Source organism: Hyperolius riggenbachi, chromosome 2 (genome assembly GCF_040937935.1).
Source record: "Hyperolius riggenbachi isolate aHypRig1 chromosome 2, aHypRig1.pri, whole genome shotgun sequence".
Lineage (NCBI taxonomy): Eukaryota > Metazoa > Chordata > Amphibia > Anura > Hyperoliidae > Hyperolius > Hyperolius riggenbachi.
This window is the reverse complement of record NC_090647.1, coordinates 480,546,053-480,569,724: the sequence shown is the minus strand read 5'-3', so window position 1 is coordinate 480,569,724 and position 23,672 is coordinate 480,546,053. Positions and strand designations below refer to the sequence as shown.

The window sequence follows — 23,672 nt, the reverse complement described above, 5'->3', positions numbered from 1 at the left end:
TTGGCATACCTAAATAGTCCCCAGTGAAGTTGGCCTTCAGGCAAGAGGTCACACTTGCTCCTGCGTCTTTTCCCCCCACAATTTTGGGCCAGTTTCCACTGTAGCCGGTGTGCCTCTCCAGGAAGTACGCCAGAACGGTGTGCTGCATGCCACCTGTTTTTTTTCCTCATGCGGATCGAATGGCAGTCTATTCCAATTCCCGAATGATCCATTGACTTCAATTGCAATTGTGCATTTTTTGGGCCATGATGCAAAACGCATGATATTTCAGCAAGTGGGAACCCTGCCTCAATATTACATAGGGAGGAATCACACTTGCATCACAGATGCATCACTCTGCAATTTGCAGAGCGTTTAACTAGTGCGTTTCTTACAGTAGCCTTTAATCTGTATTGAAAACCACATGTGTTGAGGGGGTGAGGTTATGCCATGTAGAATTGCATATGCCTCCAGAATACGCAGCAGCACCATAATCATTATATGCAATTCTGTGTTTTTTTGTCTGCAGCAAACCGTTGCGGATTTTCTCAAGCGTGACCCTTGCCATAGATGAAAGGCCCCATTCATACTGGAGATTGCGAAACGCTAGCAAAGTCGCAAGCATTTTGCCAAGTGATTTTTTTCCTGTTTTTTGATTGAACAAGAATGCAATTTTTTAACATTTGAACCACCAACGCTCCAAAAGTGCTGCATGCACCGCATTTTCGATTTTCCAAATCGCTGGCGACCGTTGCAGTGATATCACTACCATATGCTATACATTACACTAGCACTTTTCAAAGCACTACCGATCGCAAGTGATTCAAAGTGATGTGGAAATCGCACGGAAAGCTTCCCAGTGTGAATGGGCCAGAAAGTTTAAAGAGTTATAATGGGAATACAAGGCTACATTTTAGTATTCCGTAACATCAAGTGACACTTGAGGAAATCTTTGTGCACACTCTAGACTCCTGAGCGCCCAATTTCCCCTCGGTGATTGGAGCGCTCGCACCACGTGACTGAGTTGTATAAGCACACTATCCACACGTTACACAAGATGCTCCGCGTTATCTCAGAGCTGAGCTGATTTTTAACTTGACCCGTTAGCAGAGCAGCTCCGCTGTAAAAGAGCGCAGGGTTGAACGTCTTGCGGAGGCGATCACAGGGTTCACTACCAAGACCACCTCCTCCAGGGGCGCTCCCAGTTCGGGAGGGGGCTGTCACCATGGGGATGAAAGGAGGGGTGAGCGGGATGTGACCAATCCCAGTGCGCCGACCGGGTTGTTTGTTGGTGATTCTGTCAAAGAAAGTTACACAAGGTTCGAAAATACGAGCGAGGGGCAGCCAGGTGTTCAGAGTGTGGGAAACCGATGTATCCTCCGCTATATAGCGCGGTGCGGTGAGCGAGCAGCAGCTAGTCCGCGCCCATCATCCGCCACTGTGTCATTGTACTGCATAGCATAGCTGCTGCTGCTCCGCTTCTTCCATGGAGCTGCTGGACCCAAGGCTGCTCGTCATCGGAGCCTCGTTTGCCTGCTTTCGCCTGTTGAATGGCAAACTGAAGACACTGATCCCCACTCCCAGCTCTGCTCTCCGGAACCCCTGGAAATGGAGGAACATCTGCACGTCGTTCGTGCACAGCCTGCTCACGGGGACCTGGGCTCTGCTTTGGTGAGCATGGGCTTTTATGGACAGAGCAGTCCATTCAATATGCTACCTGTCAGATTTAGTTTACTCCTGGTTGGGGTTAGGTTGGGTTCTGCACCAGGTTAGGATGTAGGCATCAGAGGTGGCTTACTAAGGCTTGATAGGAGTAGTTGGTGTTTGGGGAAAAGGGTACTTTAGAACTACAGTATAGTACTTTATTTTATGATTAGATCTCCTTTTATTGACCTGTTGGATGGTCAAGTTAAGGTATGTTATTTTTACTTTAGCACTGTAGATTTATATATTGAGGTATGGATATATATGTTTGATGTCGTAGACCGATAATAACCGCTGCTAGTACCATATATCATCTACTTATTCATATGAGCTATGTTTACTGTTTTTAATTGTAAAAAAGTGGACACTCATTGATTTGACTGATGTGTCATATGTGCTACAATAAAAAGATTTAAAAACAAAGAACTACAGTATAGTGCATAGGGTTACATAATGCACCTTTCACCAGGTATCAGTTCAATGTTAGGTGCATCCACACCTAACAACTGATGTTGCCTGTCAGGGATCGGGATCCGATCCCCCTTGGGTGATATCACTACACCAGATTGTACAGACAAGTGTCAACTCGGGCTGAAGCGGTCTTTATCGCCTGCCTCAGCCAACTTAAATGTAACCTGAAGTGAGAGGGCTATGGAGGCTGCGGTATTTATTTACTTGTAAACAATGCCAGTTTCCTGGCAGCCCTGTTGATCATCTGGCATAAGTAGTATCTGAGTCAAATTCTGGAACAATCCTCTGGCTAATCCAATAATAAAGCTGAGTCAAAGTATCTGATCTGCATGCTTGTTCAGGATCTGTGGCTAAAAGTATTAGAGACACAGGATTGGTAGGACTGCAAGGAAACTGATATTGTTTTTAAAAGAAAAAAGATATGGCAGCCTCCATATTCCTCTCACCTTGGGTTCTCCTGAAGGCAAACTCTAAAATATGCAGTTTTACTTACCTGGGGCTTCTATCGGCCTCCTGCAGTCAGCCTGTGTCCACACTGGTACTCTAAGATTACCCTAAAGCTGAGTACACACGTACGATCATTCAAAAACGAACGATAATCGTGCGTTCAAAAAGTGTGAACGATCGTTTTTGTGAACGATAACGATCGTTATCGTTCAATCGGACCGATCCAACCCGGCGGATTTTTTCGAAAGATAATCGTTCAATCGTTGCAGTGTGTACAAAGATCGTCCGATAACGCATGTTCTTATTGCCTGTCATAACGTCACTTCCGTTTGCGCACGCATTTTTTAATCGTTCGTCGTTCAGTACTTTATACTTATATCGTTCACGTGTGTACACAATCGTTCATTACGAACAATCTTTTCCGTCTAATTTGAATATCGTGTAAACGTCACGAATCGTTCGTAACAGACGATCTTTATCGGACGTGTATACGAACCTTTAGTCTCCCACTGCGGATCAGTTTTGATTTTGGCAACGACAGGCCACTGCCTGTGTGGCCTGGGCATGTCCTCGTTCGCATGCCTGGAGCAGCCTGCGCAGGCGCATTCGATATTTTCTCATACTGCGCAGGGAGCGCAAACTAGAACTTGAGCGCAGAGGCTGGTGACGGGCTCAATTGCCAAAATCGAAACAGCTGCGGCAGAGGACCTTAGCATCCTAGAGTGCCTGGCTTGGGCACAGGCCGACTGTAGGGGGCCGGTAGAAGCCCCAGGTAAGCAAAATTGCATTTTTTTTTTTAGTGATTTACGTATCCCTTTAAAGGAATAGTGTGTTCGAGGCTTTAGGCATTAGGCAATAACTGTATCAACTTTTAGGTCTTTGCTCAAGTAGTTTAAGCACACTGAATTTGTCATCCACATAGACTATGCATCAGTCTGAGTTGTCTCATGAAGGTAATTTTAAACTGGCATGGAAGAATCGAGTTTGCGGATCTAGGATCACTTTTTTTTTTTTCTTTTGGAAATCTTGTTATCTTGTTCCCAGCTGATAGGAGATAGTTCTGCTCGCTTGCATTGTCATATGAAGCTGTAGGCACAGGTGGTTTGTATCTGGGCAGAGCGTTGGGCAATATGGCAAGGAAGTTGTCGGAGCACGTGGTGATGATGCGGTCCTAAAAAACAGAAATGGCCCCAGGGTAGATTACATTTTGGGGGTCACTCCCCTTTAAAGTACACAAACACCCCTTTGACTTTTGTCATAATAGTGATGAAATACCATGTCAGACAGAAATCGCTACGTGCTTATCCACAAGTTTCTCCAGCAAATGATTTTTGTATTTGGAGGAGTAACAGCCAGCAACAAATCTCTGTGAAAGCCCAGTTCTTTCAAAATATTAGTAATGGGATTATATTTTGAGTTCTGAATAGTGTGAAAACTGGGAGTTGCAGGAATTAAAAAAAGAGGCATGGCAATAAAAATTAGTCAGGAGTTCCATCACTACCTCACTGTACAAAACTTTTATTTGTTGCTTTCTTTGGCACTCTGGGGAAAAAAATCTTCACTTCCTGTCTGCAGAGGAAGAGACCTAAGACAAAAATAAGAGGTCATGTCTTCCCGTGGAGCCCAATACTAAAGCTGTGAAGAGATGACAGTCCAGTCCCTAGAAATGCATAATAATATTTCACGTCTTTATGTATAGTAAGCTTCCCATTCCTTGCATTGTGCTGCATGTGGCAGGAGGTATACAGTCATATCATGGGCTGTCTGTGTGACTCAACATTGTACAGCGATTGATACGATGATGCAGCTGCATGCCATCTGTGTGATGGGATGGGCCGTAGAGGCAAGAAAGAAGTGATTATTAGATTATGTGAGGGGAAGAAGAGCACTGGGGAGCATGTTCCGGAAGAGAGGAGACAAGCCAGGCACTGCACTTCATAGCACTCGCTAAGGTGGTTCCTACACCATGCTGACCAAAACTAAGGGCCGATTCACTCTAGATCTGCTGCATGTCCGTTTGTGTAATGGTGCCCATAATCAGGCGATGTATGGGCCGATCTACCAAGGGACAGATCTCTATCTGATCGGAGAGAGATCTGTTAGCTGCCCATACACCGCAGGCTGATTACCGATCGATTTCAGCATGTGCCCGGATGTCTGTGGGGGACCCTTAAAAGTCTCGGATAAAAGTTCAACTCTTAGTGGGCACCTTAAAGGGGTTCTTTCGCGAAAAAAGTAGGCAGTTAAAAAAATGTGACAGATGACAGGTTTTGGGCCAGTCCATCTTTTTAAGTGCATTCTCAGGGCTTTCTTTGTTTTCCACAGCATTTCCTGAACAGCAGTTTAACTGCCAAAATAGCAAGATACCAGCCGGCCTCCCTAATCACTTGCACTATTATGTCAGTTAAATTTTGCAACTGTTGTTCAGGAAATGCTGTTGAAAACAAAGAAAGCCCTGAGAATCCCCCTTAAAAAGATGGACTGGCCCAAAACCTGTCATCTGTCAAATTTTTTTAACTGCCTACTTTTTTCGCGAAAGAACCCCTTTAAAGAGCGTTTGTAATAAAAATAAAAAAATCTCCCTCTGGGGGATACTTACCTCGGGAGGGGGAAGCCTCCGGGTCTCAACGAGGCATCCCCATCCTCAGTAGCCTGGGGGATCCAGCCCTGGCTCCCCCAAAACCTCCCCGACAAAGGCTGACCAGTACTGTGCAGGCATGGCAATATTTACCTACCGCAATCCAGTGCAGTCGCAGCAGTGGCTCTCCGTTTTGGGCTTAGGCAAAAATAGGCAAGCCTGATTGGGTCTGCTCTACTGTGCAGTAGAGCGGACCTGATCAGACTTGGCTGGTTCCGCTTGAGTGTGAACGGAGAGCTGCTACTGCACCTGCACTGGATCGCGGTTGGTAAATAATTACCAGCGCTGGATTTCTGGAATGGAGGTGGATGGGGGCAGCCTCATTAGGATCCAAAGGCTTCCCCTTCCAAGATAAGTATCCCCCAGAGGTTTTTTTATTTTGATACAGGTTTGCTTTAAGGGAAAGTTTACACGTTGCCTGGCACTGCTTTGCAGAATGTGAACACCCATACAATGGTGAATGTTCACATCTCTGCGATGTAAAGTACTACCTTATCTTAATACACATTGTACAGTGCGCTTCTGGATAACTTGTGTGATAACGCGCACATTACATAGCAGTTACTCATGCTATGAACATAACATGGTAATGTGCAGAGTGTGTTATGCTCACGTTGTAGTAAGCAAGTATAAACTTGGCCTAAAGCTACATATTCCTCTGTAGTTTGATTTTAAGATATCACGCTGAATCACCTAATGACAATTATAGTCCCATCACTTTACAATTATACGTTCATTGCATATCTAATGTGTTTCAGTGGCATTCCATTTGATCCAACTTTTTCTTATTTTTCATGTGTTTTAAGATTTTTCTGTGTTGTTTCTAAATCCCAATGCAGTGATGCGTTTTTTCCATGTGTGTTTCACACGTAATATGTCAGTGGAAACTCAGATTTGTTACATGAACAACATATCGGATTTTAAAGTTAAACATGGTGTTCTGTTCTATGGAGAGGGGTGGGTATCTGGGCCCTGTTGATCCCAGCACCAGTGCTAGATGTGGTCTCTCCCAGTGTGTGTAGTCCTAAGTGACCATGGATCTTCACCATAAGGAATGATGAACCACTCCCCCAATGGGAGGTGGAATACCTCCACCAGCTTCCAATCCTTCAGATCACTTCACTGGTGATGGAAATATCAGGTGGGAATGGCAGGACTGGTAGGCCTGAACCGATGGGATCGACTAGAGAAAACTTCAGCCTTGTACACACATCCAATTTTGATTGGGCAATTTTACCACTTCCATGTAGTATGAGACCTTACCTGGACAATCTGTTCATAGTATTCAAAATCTGTTGGCCCTTTTACTGCATGGAGGTGGAGAAGTTGGTCATTGATTGGCCAATCAAAATTGGATGTGTGTATGCACCTTAAAGGGACTCTGAGCTGAATGAGATAAAAATATTTATACATATCTGGGGTACCGCTCCAATGCCGCCGTCCTCCGCTGCCCGCAGCTGTGGGAACCCGGTCCCCGCACTTCCATCAGTTGGCTCCAGTAAGAGAATTGCGCTCTTTGCGTATCTCTCCAGCAGCCGCTGCAGAAATACGTAGAGGGCGCACATCTCCTGCGTAGACTGGAGCCGACTGACCGAAATGCGAGGACCTGGTTCCCGAAGCTGCGGAGAACGGCAGTGTGGGAGCGATCCGAGCAGATGGGGCTGGAGGAAACCCCAGGATCTATAAATCTTTTTATTTTATTCAGCTCTGGTACACTTTTAACCTTGGTGGCTGGATGGAGTACTAGTTAAGGGCTTTGCCTCTGACACAGGCGACCTGGGTTCAAATCTCGGCTCTGCCTGTTCAGTAAGCCTGCACCTATTCAGTGAGGAGACCTTGGGCAAGACTCTCTAACACTGCTACTGCCTATAGAGCTTGGCCTAGTGGCTGCAGCTCTGGCGCTTTGAGTCCGCCAGGAGAAAAGCATGATATACATATTTTATTTTATATTTTTTTTTAAAGGACAACTGAAGCAAGAGGTATATGGAGGCTAACATATTTATTTCCTTTTAACAATGCACATTGCCTGGCTGTCTCACTGATCCTCTGCCTCTAATACTTTTAGCCATAGACCCTGAACAAGCATGCAGCAGATCTGGTGTTTCTGACATTGTCAGATCTGAAAAGATTAGCTGCATGCTTGTTTCTGGTGTGATTCAGACACTTCAGCAGCCACATAGATCAGCAGGGCTGCCAGGCAACTGGTATTGTTTAAGGAAATAAATATGGCAGCCTCCATATTCTTCTCACTTCAGTTCCCCTTTAACAGGATTGACAGCCAATACTGATAGGAATGGCTGGTGAGCCAGACAGGACTGGCTGAATGGACAGTTAATGTCAGTTGCATTGTTGCTGTCAATCTTGTTTTGTCAGTCTAACCAGCCCAGGCACTCTGTCAGTCTGCTGGCAGAACAGGGTAAAGCATGCTGCAGCTGTGGCAAACTGCACTGAGCGCTACTTGACCGGGGTTTAATAATCCAGTCCTTCACACCAGTGCTGTAGCCCCTCCTGTAGTTCCCACAGATACAATAGCACTTGGGTGAAAATTATCACTGAAGTGTTAAGCAGGCCATACACTGGCCCGATTTGCGCCCGTTTCGACAGCAGATTCGATCACTGGGATCGAATCTGCTGCCAATCAGTCACGCTACACGCCGAATTTCGATCCATTTCGTCCGATCCCGTCGATCGTGCCGTGCGGAAAATAACCGTCGATCGCCCGCGGGTAAAGAGCGCATCGCTAGCGGCGTTCGAGTGCCCGACGACCGACGCAATAGAGCCCGCATACATTACCTGCTCCGCCGGCGCGACTGCAGTCTCCCGGTCACCGCTGCTCTGTCTGCGCTCTGGTCTCCAGGTCCGGCATGCCTCACTTCTTCTAGCCCGGCAGGAAGTTTAAACAGTAGAGCGCCCTCTACTGTTTAAACTTCCTGCCGGGCTAGAAGAAGTGAGGCATGCCGGACCTGGAGACCAGAGCGCAGACAGAGCAGCGGTGACCGGGGGACTGCAGTCGCACCGGCGGAGCAGGTAATGTATGCGGGCGGGCGGGGGCAGCAGCAGCAGCACCACCACAACAGATTGTGAACGGTTTCAGGCTGAAATCGGTTCACAATCTGTTTGCTGTAAAGGTGGCCATACGATCCCTCTCTGATCAGATTCGATCAGAGAGGGATCTATCTGTTGGTCGAATCTGATGGCAAATCGACCAGTGTATGGCCACCTTTAAGCCCAATCTACACGATACGATTCTTTGTGCGATTCGATTACGATTCTATTTACGATCCGATTGAATCCAACATGTCCGATGGGGATTCGATTCAATTAAATTCGATTTACCATTGCAAAACAATGGCAAATCGAATTGAATCGAATCCTGATTGGACATGTCGGATTTAATCAGATCGTAAATAGAATCGTAATCGAATTGCACAAAGAATCGTATCGTGTAGATTGGGCTAAAGAGCACACTTTTTTGCTGTATGTAGATTTCTTGATATAGAGTAAATTGCACACAGCTACATTTGGTGTATGGTGTTTTTATTTATGAAGCACCTGAGAATTGGCAGTCCATGTTCAGATGTGGGTTTCCTTGGTAAAAAGTACCAAGAGGATCGCGACTTGGCAGACAGAACTGAAACGGAACTGTTTGGCATTTTGATACCAGCAATTATACTGTCATTTGTGAAAACCTGTGTTCTGTGTGTTTTTAATTAGCTTTTACCTGCACCCTGAGATGGCAGAAGACCTGATCTCCACACATTCCAGATTTTCACATTGCCTCGTCGCAGTATCAATAGGTAAGCTTGTGGTTGTGAGATAAAGTACAGAAGCCAGAATAAATCGCCGTCCCTCATAGATCTGTTCCAAAGTAATGGAATATTTGGATGGTTCTGCAGGCTATGCACTTACACACCATTACTGCTCTCAAAAAATAAACTCTCCGGCCTTTTACTCTAATTGCAAATGTTATTCAGAGCCTAATGTATGGCCTAAAACCGGGCCTATGCCTTCAGACTATAATTTAGAGAACAGTATACACTGTTGCCTCCTGAGCAGTGACATGGTCTGTGGGAGGACATACAAAAGGAGATCTCTATCCAGCGAGGTCACAAGACCAGCCCATGTGATCACGCAGTAACTTTTATGTCACATGCGATGTATTATGTGTGTTGTAGTATTCATTCTTTTCTCATTGCGGTCCTAGTTTTAACTTCTCACAGGATGTCTGTACTAACTCGTGACATGGGATAATCGCTTCTTCACAGGGTATTCTGTTACAGGGTACCTGTAACCTTAAAGTTAGATACTTCAGTAAGGGAACGCTTCTGGATGGTCAAGATGCTTCCCCAGTCCCTGCACACCGCTGCTGCGCTGGGACCCTCTAAACAATCTTTGACGTTGATGTGGAAGATTGCTCGTGGCTGCACCCCGCCCCCCTCCTTTGTGTTTGAGTACAGTCGCACTATGGTGGCGCACAGACGGCCTGCACCTGCCCAGTAGCGCGGAGCCACCGTGCATCAGTGGCTCTGTGCTACTGTGCAGGAGTGAACCCACTGGTGTCTGCACAGTGTGGCCTGGCCATGCTTGTACACAGAGGGGAGCGCGGCTGCAAATATGTTAAGGGTCCCGGACAGCAGCAGAGGGGTTGTTGAGTATCGGGAAAGCCTCTTGAGCATCCGGAGGCTTCCCTCCACTGATGTAAGTATGAACTTTTTTTTAACAGATATACTTTAAGGCTACTTGCACACTAAGACGTTGCGTTAGGTGCCACGTTAAGGTCGCATAACGTGCACCTAACGCGACGCCTGGTGCTCTTCGTTGTGGACGTCAGAGTGAGCCGCGTTGTGCAGCTCACTCTGGCTGCCGTGATGCGTACTCTTGTGCGCATGCGGCATCACGTGGTCCCGCCGGCCAATCCCCGCACAGAGCGGCCGCTCCAGGAAGTAAACGCTGCACGTCACAACGTGCAGTGAATATTAATTAGCCATGTGCCTGGCCGCTCTCCGTTCCTCCCCACCATGACTGCGCATGTGCAGACACCATGACTGCGCATGTGCAGACAGTCTAACGCGGCTTAAGCCGCTCTAACGCCGTAGCATGCTGCACTCTCTTAAGAACGTGCAGCGTTACATGTAACGCAACGTGGGCAGTGTGAACAGCCCACTTGTGTTACATTGCTGTGCGTTGGAGAGCGTTACAGGCTGCACTAACGTGCGCCTGTAACGTCTTAGTGTGTAAGCAGCCTAAAGAAAACCTGAGACAAATTTAAATGAAAGCATTTATTCTTACCTAGGGCTTCCTCCAGCCCCCTTCAAGCAAGGCTCCCTCGACATCTCCCTGTGCTGCTCAGATCCTCCGCTGGCCATCCCGGTATATTTGTTCAGTCGCACACGCCTGGCCCGGCCAGAGACTTAGTGCGAATTGAACAAATACTGCAGGATGGCCAGCGGAGGATCGGAGCAGCCCGGGGAGATGTAGAGTGAGCCTTGCCTGAAGGGGGCTGGAGGAAGCCCTAGGTAAGAATAAATGCTTTCATTTAATTTGTCTCGGTTACACTTAAAAAGAAACCTGAAGCGAGAAGTATGTGGAGGCTGCCATATTTTTATTTCCTTTCTTCAACTTTACCAGTTGCCTGGCATTCTAGTATCTTTCTAGTATTGTTTAAAATTAAATATGTCAGCCTCCAAAACACTCTCACTTTAGGTTCCCTTTAAATTCAAACCACCTATCTTTTAAGTCATAAATGGTGTTTCTTTAAACATATAGTAGTGTGATTTTTCATTCAGACGTTCTGAGCATCTAAACCAACTTCTAACAAGCACAGAGGCAGCAGAGTCTGTGACACGTCAGACTTCGAACATGACTGTGGGTCAGTGACTCGGCATGCTTTGTACATCACCACAATCTTTACAGAGCAGTGACCGATCCGAAACATCTGATGACATCAAATGACACCACATTCCTGATCAGTATAAAAATGTTTGCATATAGTGCAGCCGTCAACAAAGGGCAACAGAGCTACATCAGCTGGTTACATAAAGTACCTGATGGCCAGCCTCTAGTGGATGTCTGAAAGTAGACGTCAATTAATATTTGGCACATGAGGCCCTCAGCTTGCCAAGATACATTTCCCCCCCCCCCCCCCCCCTCCTTCTTAAATTATAATGGGCCGCACATAAGGCCACCTTGTTTTACAAGTGATGAATACTGTGAACACACGATGCAACTTATTTTCCGATCAGTGGGTATTGGATGATTATTTCCAACCTGTTCGATCTTTTTCTGAACTATGAAGGGATCGATTTTACAAAGTTATCAGAAAATGGATCCCTTTATTGATCAGGAGTTTAGACATGTACACAAGGTACAACTTCCCATCTAATCACCCGTTGATCGGATGGGAAATTGCCAACATAACAGTTTTACTGACAGTATAGCAGTGATGAGTAGCTGAGATCCATGAAAGAAGCCAGTGCATATACGATTGCGGTTGTCTTCTAGCCATTGTGTCTTTCATGGATCTTGTCTCATTTTACTGGAAGATGTTGCTGTACCATATCTGCTATGAACATGGACAATCCCCATTCACTGCTGAGCACACTGTCATACTCGTACCCGCATACCCAACTGCAAGAATTCATCCTGGTAGATTGCATTGTTAGTTGGAAAAGATCTTAACTTCTGAAAATGAAAGATCTTTCTAGCAGCGGATGGTTAGCCAAAACAAACAATATCCGTTCCTGCCAACCAAAGTACTTCGTTTATTGGAACCTTGAGGGCCTATCTCATCTTCTGGACCTGTTTCAGAGCTTTTTATTAAGACTGGGAAAGAGAAACTGACTGTTTTACATTTTCCTTATTTCGTTTGAATGACTGTGTTGTGTAATGAGCTCTCATTGTACTTGTTCCAGGGTATTTTATTCAGGATTTTGTGGATATGCTGCAAAATCAGAAGCTGCACCAGTCCTGGGAGCTACTCTTCCATCACACTGTAGTAAGTAATCAAAATGTGTGTGATGTCATGTGACAGCATAATACTACTGTGCTATGATGCTGTTCACTTAATCCTATTGTTTGTTTCATGATGGTTATACTATTAAAGGACAACAGAGGTGACATGAGATAGACTTGTGTATGTACAGTGCCAAGCACACAAATAACTATGCTGGTTTTTTTTTTTCTTTCTCTGCCTGAAAGCGTTAAACATCAAGTATGTAAGTGGCAATTCATGTCTGAGTCAGGACTGGTTCAGACTACAGTGTGACCCTCACTGATAAAACACTTTCCTGGTAGAAAATGGCTTCTGAGAGCAGGAAAGAGATAAAAAGGATCAATAGATGATAGATTTTAGCTCTGGCGTACTTAAATGAATGTCATTGAACAAAAACAAAACAGTAAAAAATTAAAAAGTAGATTTTAAATATAAACTAAAACTGGAATATCCTAAAAAGTCATTTTTAGGAGGAGGATAGATACAATTGTTTAGTTCACTAGTTTATTTTCACCTCTGGTGTCCTTCAAGTCAGCAAATTTATGGCTCTTTTCCTGACACTCTCTGCCCGAGGCCCAGTAGCCACTGAAGGCACGTGTATTGGATGACTGTGGAGGGTGGAACCTAGCTCGCATAGAAATGTGAAGTTAGGAATGCAGTAGCTTCTGTAAATGGCAGCTTTAGAGGTCAGGTCACATCCAGGCACATCACAAATAATTAATAGACACCTGAACTGAGGATATGGAGGCTGCCATATTTATTTCCTTATAAACCTTTAGTTGCTGAGTAGTCCTGCTGATCTTTTTGGCTGCAGTAGCATCAGGATCAGGCACATGAAACAACCATGCAGCTGGTAACTGAAGTCTGAAAACCTCTGATCTGCATGCTTGTTCAGGGTCTGTGGTTAAAATATTAAGGTGGCCATACATCAGGTGACTTGGCAGCCGATTGACCACCCAATTTGATTATTATTATAATCGAATTGGTGAAAATCGTTGCAGCCAAGTGCATGCCCGACCGACAAAGCGACCAATTTCGGGACAGAAATTGGTCGCTTTGTCTATCGTGCATGCTGCAAGATGTCGGGCCGAAGTGGCCTGGTCTGGTGTGCAGCGGCAATTTCCGGAAATAGCGATGAAACGATGACCCCCACCGCAATGTATGAATGTGCCCCTTGTGTGCATTTATACGTTACCTGTCCTGTTGCAGCCTCCTTGCGGTGTTCCGTAACCTCCGGGCGGCTTATCTCCTTTTAAGCAATACCAGTTGATTGGCTGTCCTAATGATCCTCTGCCTCTAATACTTTCAACCGTAGACCTTGAACAAGCATGCCACAATCAGGTGTTTCTGACATTATTGTCACATCTGACAAGATTAGCTGCATGCTTGTTTCTGGTGTAATTCAGCCACTACTGCAGCCAAATAGAAGAGCTGGGCTGTCAGGTAACGTGTATAATTTAAAAGGAAATAAATATGGCAGCCTCCATATCACTCTCACCTCAGGTTCACTTTAAAGCTTGACTCAATTCTGATGCTGAATCAGAGTAGAGTTGGGCGAACAGTTCGGCTGTGTTAGCCGAACTGCACGGCTGCCCAACCTGTGTCATTTTGATGTGGCTCTTACTACTTCCGGGTCGCAATGACCCGGAGTAGTACGTCTGCGCTGGCCCGGCGGAGCGCGTCCTAGATCGCGCTCCCGTTGCCGGGCACTCTCTGCGCATGTGTGTGACGTCATGAGTGACGTCACACACATGCGCAGAGAGTGCCCGGCAACGGGAGCGCGATCTAGGACGCGCTCCGCCGGGCCAGCACAGACGTACTACTCCGGGTCATTGCGACCCGGAAGTAGTAAGAGCCACATCAAAATGACACAGGTTGGGCAGCCGTGCAGTTCGGCTAACACAGCCGAACTGTTCGCCCAACTCTAAATCAGAGATGGAGGCACCTTAAAATATATTTTAAAGGCCCATCATTCCCTGCTTTCTGTTTGTTTCATTGGTTCATAAGCCTACACAAATCAGGAAGTCTTATTGCATCTCTTCACACCTTTGCTGGGTTTCCTGCAGTGACAGTCAATGTACAGGATGGAGAGGGGTATGTTCTGTATATTCTGGCGTATAAGACTACTTTTTAACTCTTGAAAATCTTCTGAAAAGTCAGGGGTCGTCTTATACGGCGGGTGTCATTGATGCCGGGTGATACGCCCTATCCTGTTGCCGACTCTCAGATCTCGCTGCTGAGGATTGTAGTGAAGCGGTGCAGGCGCACATGTGCGAAATCTGAGAGACAGAGAAGGAGGTAAATAGGACACAAGGGTGGGCCAGAAGGGTGAAAGAGGCATGTTTTATGGGCACAACACAATCTATTCTTCCATACCGCTGTGATAGACAGGGAGAGCTTTCCAATCCGTTTGGGGAGAGGGAGAGTTGACCAATCCAACTAGTTAATCGCCTGTATACTGTTATATACTGAGTACCACAGACAGTACAGCACCAGTATCTGTTCATACATAGCACCAGTACATCATGATTTTTTTTTTTTTTTTTTTTTTTTACTTGGTGAGTGTTGGAAGAGGGGTAAACTTTTTTTTTTTTTTTTTTTTTTTTTTTTTTTTTTTATACGGCGAGTATAGCCCAAACTTTATATTTTAACTGGAAAAGTTGGGGGGTCGTCTTATCCACCGGAAAATACTGGGTATTCATGTTACAGGACGGAGGTAGCTAACATTATCATTGCTCCCATCTTAGCTGCGGCTGAGAGCAATGCAAGGCAGCTTTTCCAGTCAACCATGTGCAGAACTTCAGAGCAGTGACCTGGGAAAACACCAGAACAAGCACAGGTTCTGTATGTCTGTGAAATACAGCTTGTTAGAATACTTGCGCTTAATAGAGATGGTGTGATAAGGATTGCTTATTTCTGAAGGAAGATGGAAATACTCTTTGCGGGAAAGTTTTGGAGTGGAAACTCCACATTCTATTCCAGTCTCTGTACACACAGTGAAGGTAGCAATTATGTCATGGCTTGTCAGAATGTTACGTCTGTGAAGTCATTGAAGCTATGCCTGAGTTCAGAGGGTTATGTGTGTGTTGGCTGGCTTAGTTCCCCTAAAATGGATACATATTAGTTGGGCTGAAAGGAAAGCAACAAAGTATTACTTGTAGGGCAACTGAAGTGAAAATATGAAGGCTGCCATTTATTTCCTTTTAAACAATACCAGTTTCCTGGCAACCCTGCTGATCTATTTGGCTGCAGCAGTGTCAGAAGAACACCAGAAACGAGCATGTAGCTAATCTTGTAAGACCTGACAATGTCAGAAACACCTGATCTGCTGCATGCTTGTTCAGGGTCTATGGCTGAAAGTATTAGAGGCAGAGGAGCAGCAGCTTAGCCAGGCAACTGGTATTGCTTGAAAGGAAATAAATATGGCAGCCTCCATTTTCCTCTCACTTCAGTTGTCCTTTACAGCTTTACTAGCCCATTTAAGGCAGAAGTGTACCTTTCAGTTATCTATGCATTAACCCTTAGGCCGGTTTCACAATGGAAACCAGCGGTTGCGATGGGATGATCACACTGCTTGCTGAAAAAAATACCTTTGGGAATTTCCGCATTTAATACGCAGTAATCTCAGGAAGTGAGGCTCTCTAGTGCTCATTTCACGTGGCCGAAATAAGAAATGTGCAGAAGTGTATTAACAAAATATGCATGCGTGTCCGACGCACGTCGCCGCGTGTTGCCTGACGATGCACGGATGTTCTTGCATCAGATGTAAGGCTTCCAGCGCATCGCATTTAGTGTGTAAGGCCCCATAGACTTTCATTGCCCTCGTGTCGCCCCTCAGTAAAAAAAAAAAAAAAAAAAAAAGGGTAACGCACCACAATGAAAACGTCCCAGTGTGAAAGGGGGCTGTGACTGTCACCGACTTCTATAGCTGTGCTGTGTTTTCGCATCCACATGCCACGGATGTCTGAAGGCTGGAACCCACTACGGCGTATTTTGGCAGCGTTTTGGGAACGATCGCTGGCAATTCCCAAAAGCACTTTGCCAATGAAAGTGAGGGGGAACCAGTTATTGCAATTAGGGGTAATCACCATAGTATTTTGCTTGCGATTCCCCGGCACTTGGAAGAGCTGTACAGTAAACTGTACAGCGCTTCTGATTTAGTTTAGATATTTAAAGTTAATACTAATTTGGAGTTTGGTACATGTAGATTTTTGGCAAGACATTTAATAGACACAATACAAATACAGCTGGCATTGGCATGTAGCTTTTGTAAGAAATAGCTGGCAGTCTTATGCCTGGTACACCAGGGCTGTGGAGTCGGTCCAAAAATCCACCGACTCCTCAGTTTAGGATTCCACCGACTCCGACTCCTCTAATTTGCATATTACAATTTTGTTGATTAAAAGTATGTAACATGAAATTCGTCTCTTAACTGCCAACGCTTAGGAATTTTACAAGACAAATGCAGTGAGAAGGATATGTAGACTACTATATTTATTCCCTTTAGACTAAAACTAGTCCTTGGTAAGAGTACTTGTAAAAGGTACAAACCGGAACAAAGAACATCTATCAGGCCCTAGGCAATGTAAGTGTGGGTACATGTAAGAATGATGTGCAGGTATTCTGCAGGGGAATAAGGAGATTGTAAACAGACAACACCTCTGTGTTCAATGTGCACAGCATTCTCAGTGGATCCCCTGCAGCTCTGTGGGGAGTGTATATGTAGAGTATAGTACTACTGTGTAACAAAGTAAACCTGAGACAGATGAAATTAAAGTTTTATACATACCTGGGGCTTCCTCCAGCCGCCTTCAGGATAATCAGTCCCTCGTTGTCCTCCTCCACCACCTGGATCTTCTGCTATGAGTCCAGGTACTTGAGCCAGTCAGGCGTAGTGCGCATGCACACACTCCGCCGCCAGGAGCATACTACACCTGTGCAGCACTATTGCGCAGGTGCAGAATGTTCCTGGCTGTGGGAGCGGCATGCGGCCGGACAGCGCTGACTGGCTGAATTACCAGGACTCATAGCAGAAGATCCGGGTGGTGGAGGACAGCGAGGGACTGATTAGCCTGAAGGGGGCTGGAGGAAGCCCCAGGTATGTATAAAACTTTTCTTTTCATCCGTCTGTTACCCTTTAATTTGTAGTCGCCAAACCAAATTTTAACAACATATCAAATTTATTTGATTTCATCAGCAAAGGGAGTGCATACATTTGCATAAATCAGCATCAATGCAGAATTATTTCCATCTCGTTGACCATCTCTATTAGTGACACAGCTACACATCAGGCTTTATACTTACAGCATAGATGTTATTTAGTACCGGTGTATATATAAGAGATTCCTGTGTACACATCATGTATACAGTCACAATCAGATATGTATATCTGACCTTAAAAATACGGGGACTGCTTTATTGAAGCAGCACAAGTAACTAATTTTGATTGGTTTATTTCATTTTTGTGGACTAAGCACAGCTATTACTGTATATATACTGTATATATACATTATTTTTAATGACCATTATCTGAGAAATAGAACATTTTATCATATTTTCTATTTTAATTACAGTTACAAATTCATTAGGAGTCGGAGTCGGTGCATTTTTTCCCGACTCCAGGCACCCAAAATTGCTCGACTCCACGACTCTGACTCCGACTCCACAGCTCTGTGGTACACACCATACAATTTCCCATTAGATCGACAGGTCAAATCGATCATTTCTGACACTTCGGATCTGATATCTGACCATTTTTTCTGATCTATTGTCCAATCACTTCTGTACAAAATCGATCTGAAACCTGATGGCACCTGTCAGACATTATTAATTCAGCCGGTCGATCTGACGAGAGATTGCATGGTGTGTACTAGGCATTAGGGGTAATGTTGTACAGCCACACAGGTCAATAGCACGTGCATTTCATAACCTGTTGTTGCGTTTACTATTGTATAAGAATGACTACAGCGCCTGGATGGTTCCAAAGTGCATTTCCTTCCACACCTGTTGGCAGAGCGGCTCTGGAAGTTCAGGAGATTGAGAAGTCTCTGTATGTTACTAAACCTTGTCATGCTCCTCGAATGTGTTTTGTGCATGTTGCTAAGCAACCATCCACTGCGTTGACATTCCCATATTGCTGCACATTGTAGATCTATAGACTTTTCAAAACCGTTTTCTGTGACAAGTGATGTGTGGAAATGCCAATAACATTTTATATTTATGAATTGGCACACATTCTGATATCTGCTTTGAAGTTAAATTGACCAACTGGAGAAAAAAACTGGTTATTTGAGACTAGCTAGAAAAACTGGTTACTCATTAAAGTTTTTTTTTTTTTGTAAGGGGATAGAATTTATCCTTTAAGGCTCATACAACCGTCCAGCAAAGTGCACAACCAACACAACAAACCGTTTACAAGACTTGTATTTTCCAAAAACCAACCAACTGAACAACCAACTCATTTACACATAGGCCTCAATTCACTAAGCTTTATCAAACGTTTCATAATTTTACCTCATGGGTAAAATCTAATTTTGAATTCACTAAGGTGTTCTATATTTATCAAATGTTTTATCGATTAAAGTGTTCAATAAATCTATAACACCTTAGTGAATTCAGAATTCGATTTTAGCCATGAGGTAAATAATCAAACGTTCGTAAAAAGTGTTTGATAAAGCTCAGTGAATTGAGGCCTACGTGTTGATTTTACCGAGTAGCTATGTAGTCGTAGCTACTCTGAATCGAAATTTAAACGAGACAGCTGTGACTGCAGGGAGGGGGGGGGGGGGGGGGGGGCGGTTCGGCGTGGGGTGTTGTTACATACCCATGCGTCTCTTTGATCCAACGTGTCTCACAGTTCAGTACACACAGCCTCCGTAGAAGCGCATTTTATGCGCAAAATGGCTGTCAGGCTGTTAGTGCCCACATTGTATTGTTGCACATTGTTGTTACACATTGTATTGTTGCATGTGAATTGCTCTAGAAGTGCCTCACTCTGGAGTAAAAGCAGTTCATTGCAGTGCTGACTCTTTGTTGTGCAGCATGTACACAAGGAGGGACACTGAGAGCCCACTATAGTGTAGTGTACTGGTAAAAGGATGGATTATGTAAGTAAATCTACTCACAAACCAGGGTTACCCATAGGCAACCACTGTCAATACAGGTGGAGAGATTAGACCGGTCCCAACTCGGGATTAAGATGTCGCTCTCCATAAATGAGAAGAATAAGGGGCAACACCCCTCCACCAAGGGTGGACTCTGATAACTTATAGGAAAAAACAGAGGCGCTAAAAATTGCTGAGGAGGTAGTGGTGGACTTCACCTCCTTGAAGAAACAGTCACTGTGCAAATTCAACATCGCAGAAAATATCCTGCTTCATCGGGCAATAAAAAGGAGCAAATAACAGCAATAAGTCACAAAAATGGCAAGCGCTATTTTTATTATTTTGTGATCAGAAGAAGAATCGCACGCCACTGTGGAGGTGCAGGACCACAACAAGTCAATAGCAAATCCAGAAGGTCCGCACACTCGCGCCTCTGTTTTTCCCTATAAGTTATCTACTGTTCTGGGCAGAGCACGCCAGCTGCACCTGAAGTGAGTGTATCCTGCCAATCCTTCCTGTTGCATGCTGCCAGCTGTAGTGCCAACTTCTCGTTTTTTTTCTACCATTCCAGGTGTCTCACATTACGCCTCGCGTTGCATTCAATTTAAGTCCGACACTTCCTCCTTCTGGGTTGAAATGGGAAGTGTGGGAGTGACGTGGGATCCATCGGATCAGACGGCAGCATTGCTATGTTAACCTCTCCCGCAGTCACAGCTGTCTCATTTCAATTACGATTCAGAGTAGCTACGAGTCCATAGCTATTCGGTAAAATCAACACTATTTACATACTGGATGCGCAAGTGAAATGACTGAATTCATTCAAAACCAGTTCATTGGTCAAATGACTGTGTGCACACGTGGCCAACTGCACAATATCAGCCCAGTTGTGTGAGTTGATCCACCGGATGGATCGGGCAAACTGCCTGATATAAATTGCTCGTCTAATTGTTTGCCATGTGTAAACGTGCCTGATTGTCCTCTGAATTTGGTCTGTTGGATGCCAGTCAGGTGGTTTAGTTCAGCATGTGTACGGGGCTTTAGGCTTCAGTGATGACAATTGGGAGTGGAGTTAGCATCATCTCAATGAAGGCTTCAAGGTCATAACAGTGGCCTGATATCCTGCAATGCCTTCTCTTGGCTGCTATTGGAGGTGTTATGGCTGTTACACCAAGTAACTGTCCTTCATGGTGAATTACAGGGGTCTAGGCATTGTGGAATATGGTGCAGCAATTCTGGAATGGATAACGTACTGGATAAGGGCACCACATTTGACATAGTTGACCAGGGTTTGAACCCTGGCTGGAACCTGTACTTAATCGGTAAGGAGTCATTGGGCAAGACTCCCTAACACCCCTAATGCCTACCAATGTGGTTTACAGATTGCTCTCCTTCTGTTGCTATATTATAGGAGACAAGCACATTACAAATGTTGGCATTACATGGTGGGTTATGGGGTAGCACAGGACTGCCACCTAGCCTTCCTCCTGTTCTACCCTATGGGACAGAGGTGATATCCAGATAGCTGAAAACTGGAAGAACAGTGCGATTTGCATAGGGGGGGCTCACATTGACCCCAGAAGTTGATGAGCCTCCGTAGGTAATCGTGGAGAGCTTGGGTAGTAGTGGCTTCGGTTCTGGGCTAAGGCCGATAATGATAGAAATGGAGGGAAAACAATTATTTTCGGAATAATGGGTGTACTAAACACTTCTGTAAGTGTGCAAAAAAAATGTCTTCGGCTAGGTTCACAGTGGGATACTACATTGTCTGTTTAACAGGAACGAAATGAAAAAGTCTTACCGTACATTACTGCCACATATAGTAGGTACAGTGAAGCATACAATCAATGAAAAGTATGCTTTCCTGTACCTATTAACGTGTGCATCCTGTCCCTGTTGCAATCAGGAGGCATTGCAGCTGGACAGACTTGTGATAGTGACCAGGGAAACATTACAATGTTTAAGATGACATTGTTATGACCGTTGCACATTTCCTTGACATAGTTCATAAAAAAACAGGCCTAACTTGTTTTTTTTGTGTGTGTGTGTGTGTGAATCAGTCAGGGAGTGTTTGTATTGTCTGCATTCCATGTGTTGTGTTTTTATAGTAGCTCAGTAACATATGTGTTTTCTGTTGCGTGACTCTTCCCCTGTGATTTTTTTTTTTTTTTTAAGCCATTTAGCACCTCACATGCGTCTAAATGATTGCCTGACTGTTCTCCTCTGTTTCTCTGTTCCGCTGCTGGCTGGCACTCACACTTGTCAGAGTTGGAGAGAATGTGCTAAAAACCAGAGCTGCTATGACAGATTTACTAATCTGGATGCTGCTGTTCTGTTGCAGTTTGTACAGTACTATATACAGTATGTCAGCGTGCACAGCCTTTCCGAGAGGTATAATTAGAATGTGTACCTGGCACCAGAATGTAATGCTGTCATTCTCTCCTCTCCAGTCTCCACCCACCTTTCACAATGATGCCAAATACTTCAGACTACTACGGTAGTTACAGCTGTGCTTCCCACAAATCATAAATGGGTGGAGACCTTAAACCTGTTATTTCTATTATATAATCTCATGTCTACACATTGAATTTTGATTGTATGCCATTTTAATAGACTTTCACGGAAAACTACAGTCATTTTTTTTTTTTTTAGTCTATAACTGTATGTCTAAAGGCGTTGCAGGGTGTCTGGTCAATGAAATTCGGGTTATGAATCGGGAGAGGAAAAAGGAAACGGACACACCAGATAGTGTAGTATTTCTAGGCAATTAAATAATGTTTGAACCAAATACTACTTACAAACCTGTGTTGCTATTTGGTTACCAAAGTATTAGGCAGGTGGATAATTCCATATTGGGTATCCTCTTCAGGATAGCTTTGCTTGCACTCCAGATAATTATCACGGGGAACATCCCATGAAAACTGTACACAAAATGGGAGGAGGTGCCCCAGTGTAGTATGCAATGGGTAAACGTGGGTAATGAAACAGTCTTAACTCGGGTAGCAGGTTTAAACATCATTTTATTGGACACAGGAAAAGGCAGCATGTTCCATGGGACCTGCCCGCTTCCTCGGGTCTACAGTACAGTCTTATGCAGCTGCATGCACGTTTACCCATTGCATACTACATTGAGGCATCTAAATACTCATGATTAAGCCCTGTAGTGTAGACCTGTTGTAATGCACAGTGTGGCCTTTCAGCCACAGTGGTGATATCTACACTACAGCATATCCCAGGCAGGTAGTAGCATTTACAGTCTGGGGGCTTAAAGGGACCCTGAGCTGTGTGCTAAAAAGGAAAACGGACTTACCTGAGGCTTCCTCCAGCCCACAGCACCTAGCAAGGTCCCCGGCATCCTCTTGGCCCCCTTCCGTGGTCCCGGTAATGCGCTGGTTTTGGGTGAAGTCGCACAGCCGCCCTAAGGCCCCATTCACACTTGAAAAACGCTAGCACTTTTGCTAGTGTTTTGCTCTGGCGTATTTTGGCGATTAACGCCATTGACACTTGGGGCGATTTTTCGCGATTAGCGCTTCTATAGCACTAAACTCGATCGCCAGGAAATCGCCTGAAAATGGTGCAGAATACAATTTTACAATTTACGCAAATCGCCCAAGTGAGAACAGGCCCATAGGTTATTACTAGCGCTTTAGCATTTTGCCGAAATCGCCGACAAAACGTTCTAGTGTGAATGGGGCCTAAGAGTCCTGCTTATGCGCAGTTCAGTCTTTAGAGAACCGCACAATGCCCAGGACTCTTACGGCGGCTCGTGTGATAACGCGATGAGCACGCTGCGGGGTGGCATGCGCTACTTCAGTTGGTGCGTTACCAGAGCCGCCAGTGTGACTGCTGTGGGGGCCAGGAGGATACCAGGGACCTCACTGGCTATGGTGGGCTGGAGGAAGCCCCAGGTAAGTCCCGTTTTTTCTTTTTTAGCACACAGCTCGGAGTCCCTTTTAAGGTGCCCATTCAAAGTAAGATTAATCGGATCAGTTGATACTAATGATTAATGAACAATCAAACTATGGATCACTCCGTCGATCCTAATTTCAAAACTATTCTTTCAGTCTGATCGGTTTGTTCATCACTTTCCCCCTGTTAGTGGGCTTGAATGATTGTTTCTGATCTATTGCAAAGTTTGCATGGTCAATCGTCCGGGAAATTGCATTGCTAATACGCACCTGAAGGAAAACCTTTTTTTTTGGGTGGGGGTTCCTTACCACCTCGCCATTCTAGCGATGGGACCCCCGAAGCTCACCACCACGCTCCTGTACAAGAATGAGCACGGCCGCACTGCAGTAAGTCTCCTGTGAATGCAGCTGTCGACAAACCCTTGTTAACGAAC

At 45.0% G+C, this 23,672-nt stretch overlaps 1 protein-coding gene across 1 annotated transcript in view; it reads left to right on the top strand.

The window, feature by feature from the left end:
- Positions 1–1,086: 1,086 nt before the first annotated feature.
- The window catches only part of TLCD2 (TLC domain containing 2), a 42,306-nt gene continuing 19,720 nt past the window's right edge, over positions 1,087–23,672 (top strand). The window contains exons 1-3 of the mRNA XM_068270297.1: positions 1,087–1,650; positions 8,954–9,036; positions 12,151–12,233. Of these exons, the coding sequence (XP_068126398.1) occupies positions 1,466–1,650; positions 8,954–9,036; positions 12,151–12,233 (351 nt within the window). The 5' untranslated portion in view covers positions 1,087–1,465. The remainder of the gene's footprint in view (positions 1,651–8,953; positions 9,037–12,150; positions 12,234–23,672) is intronic.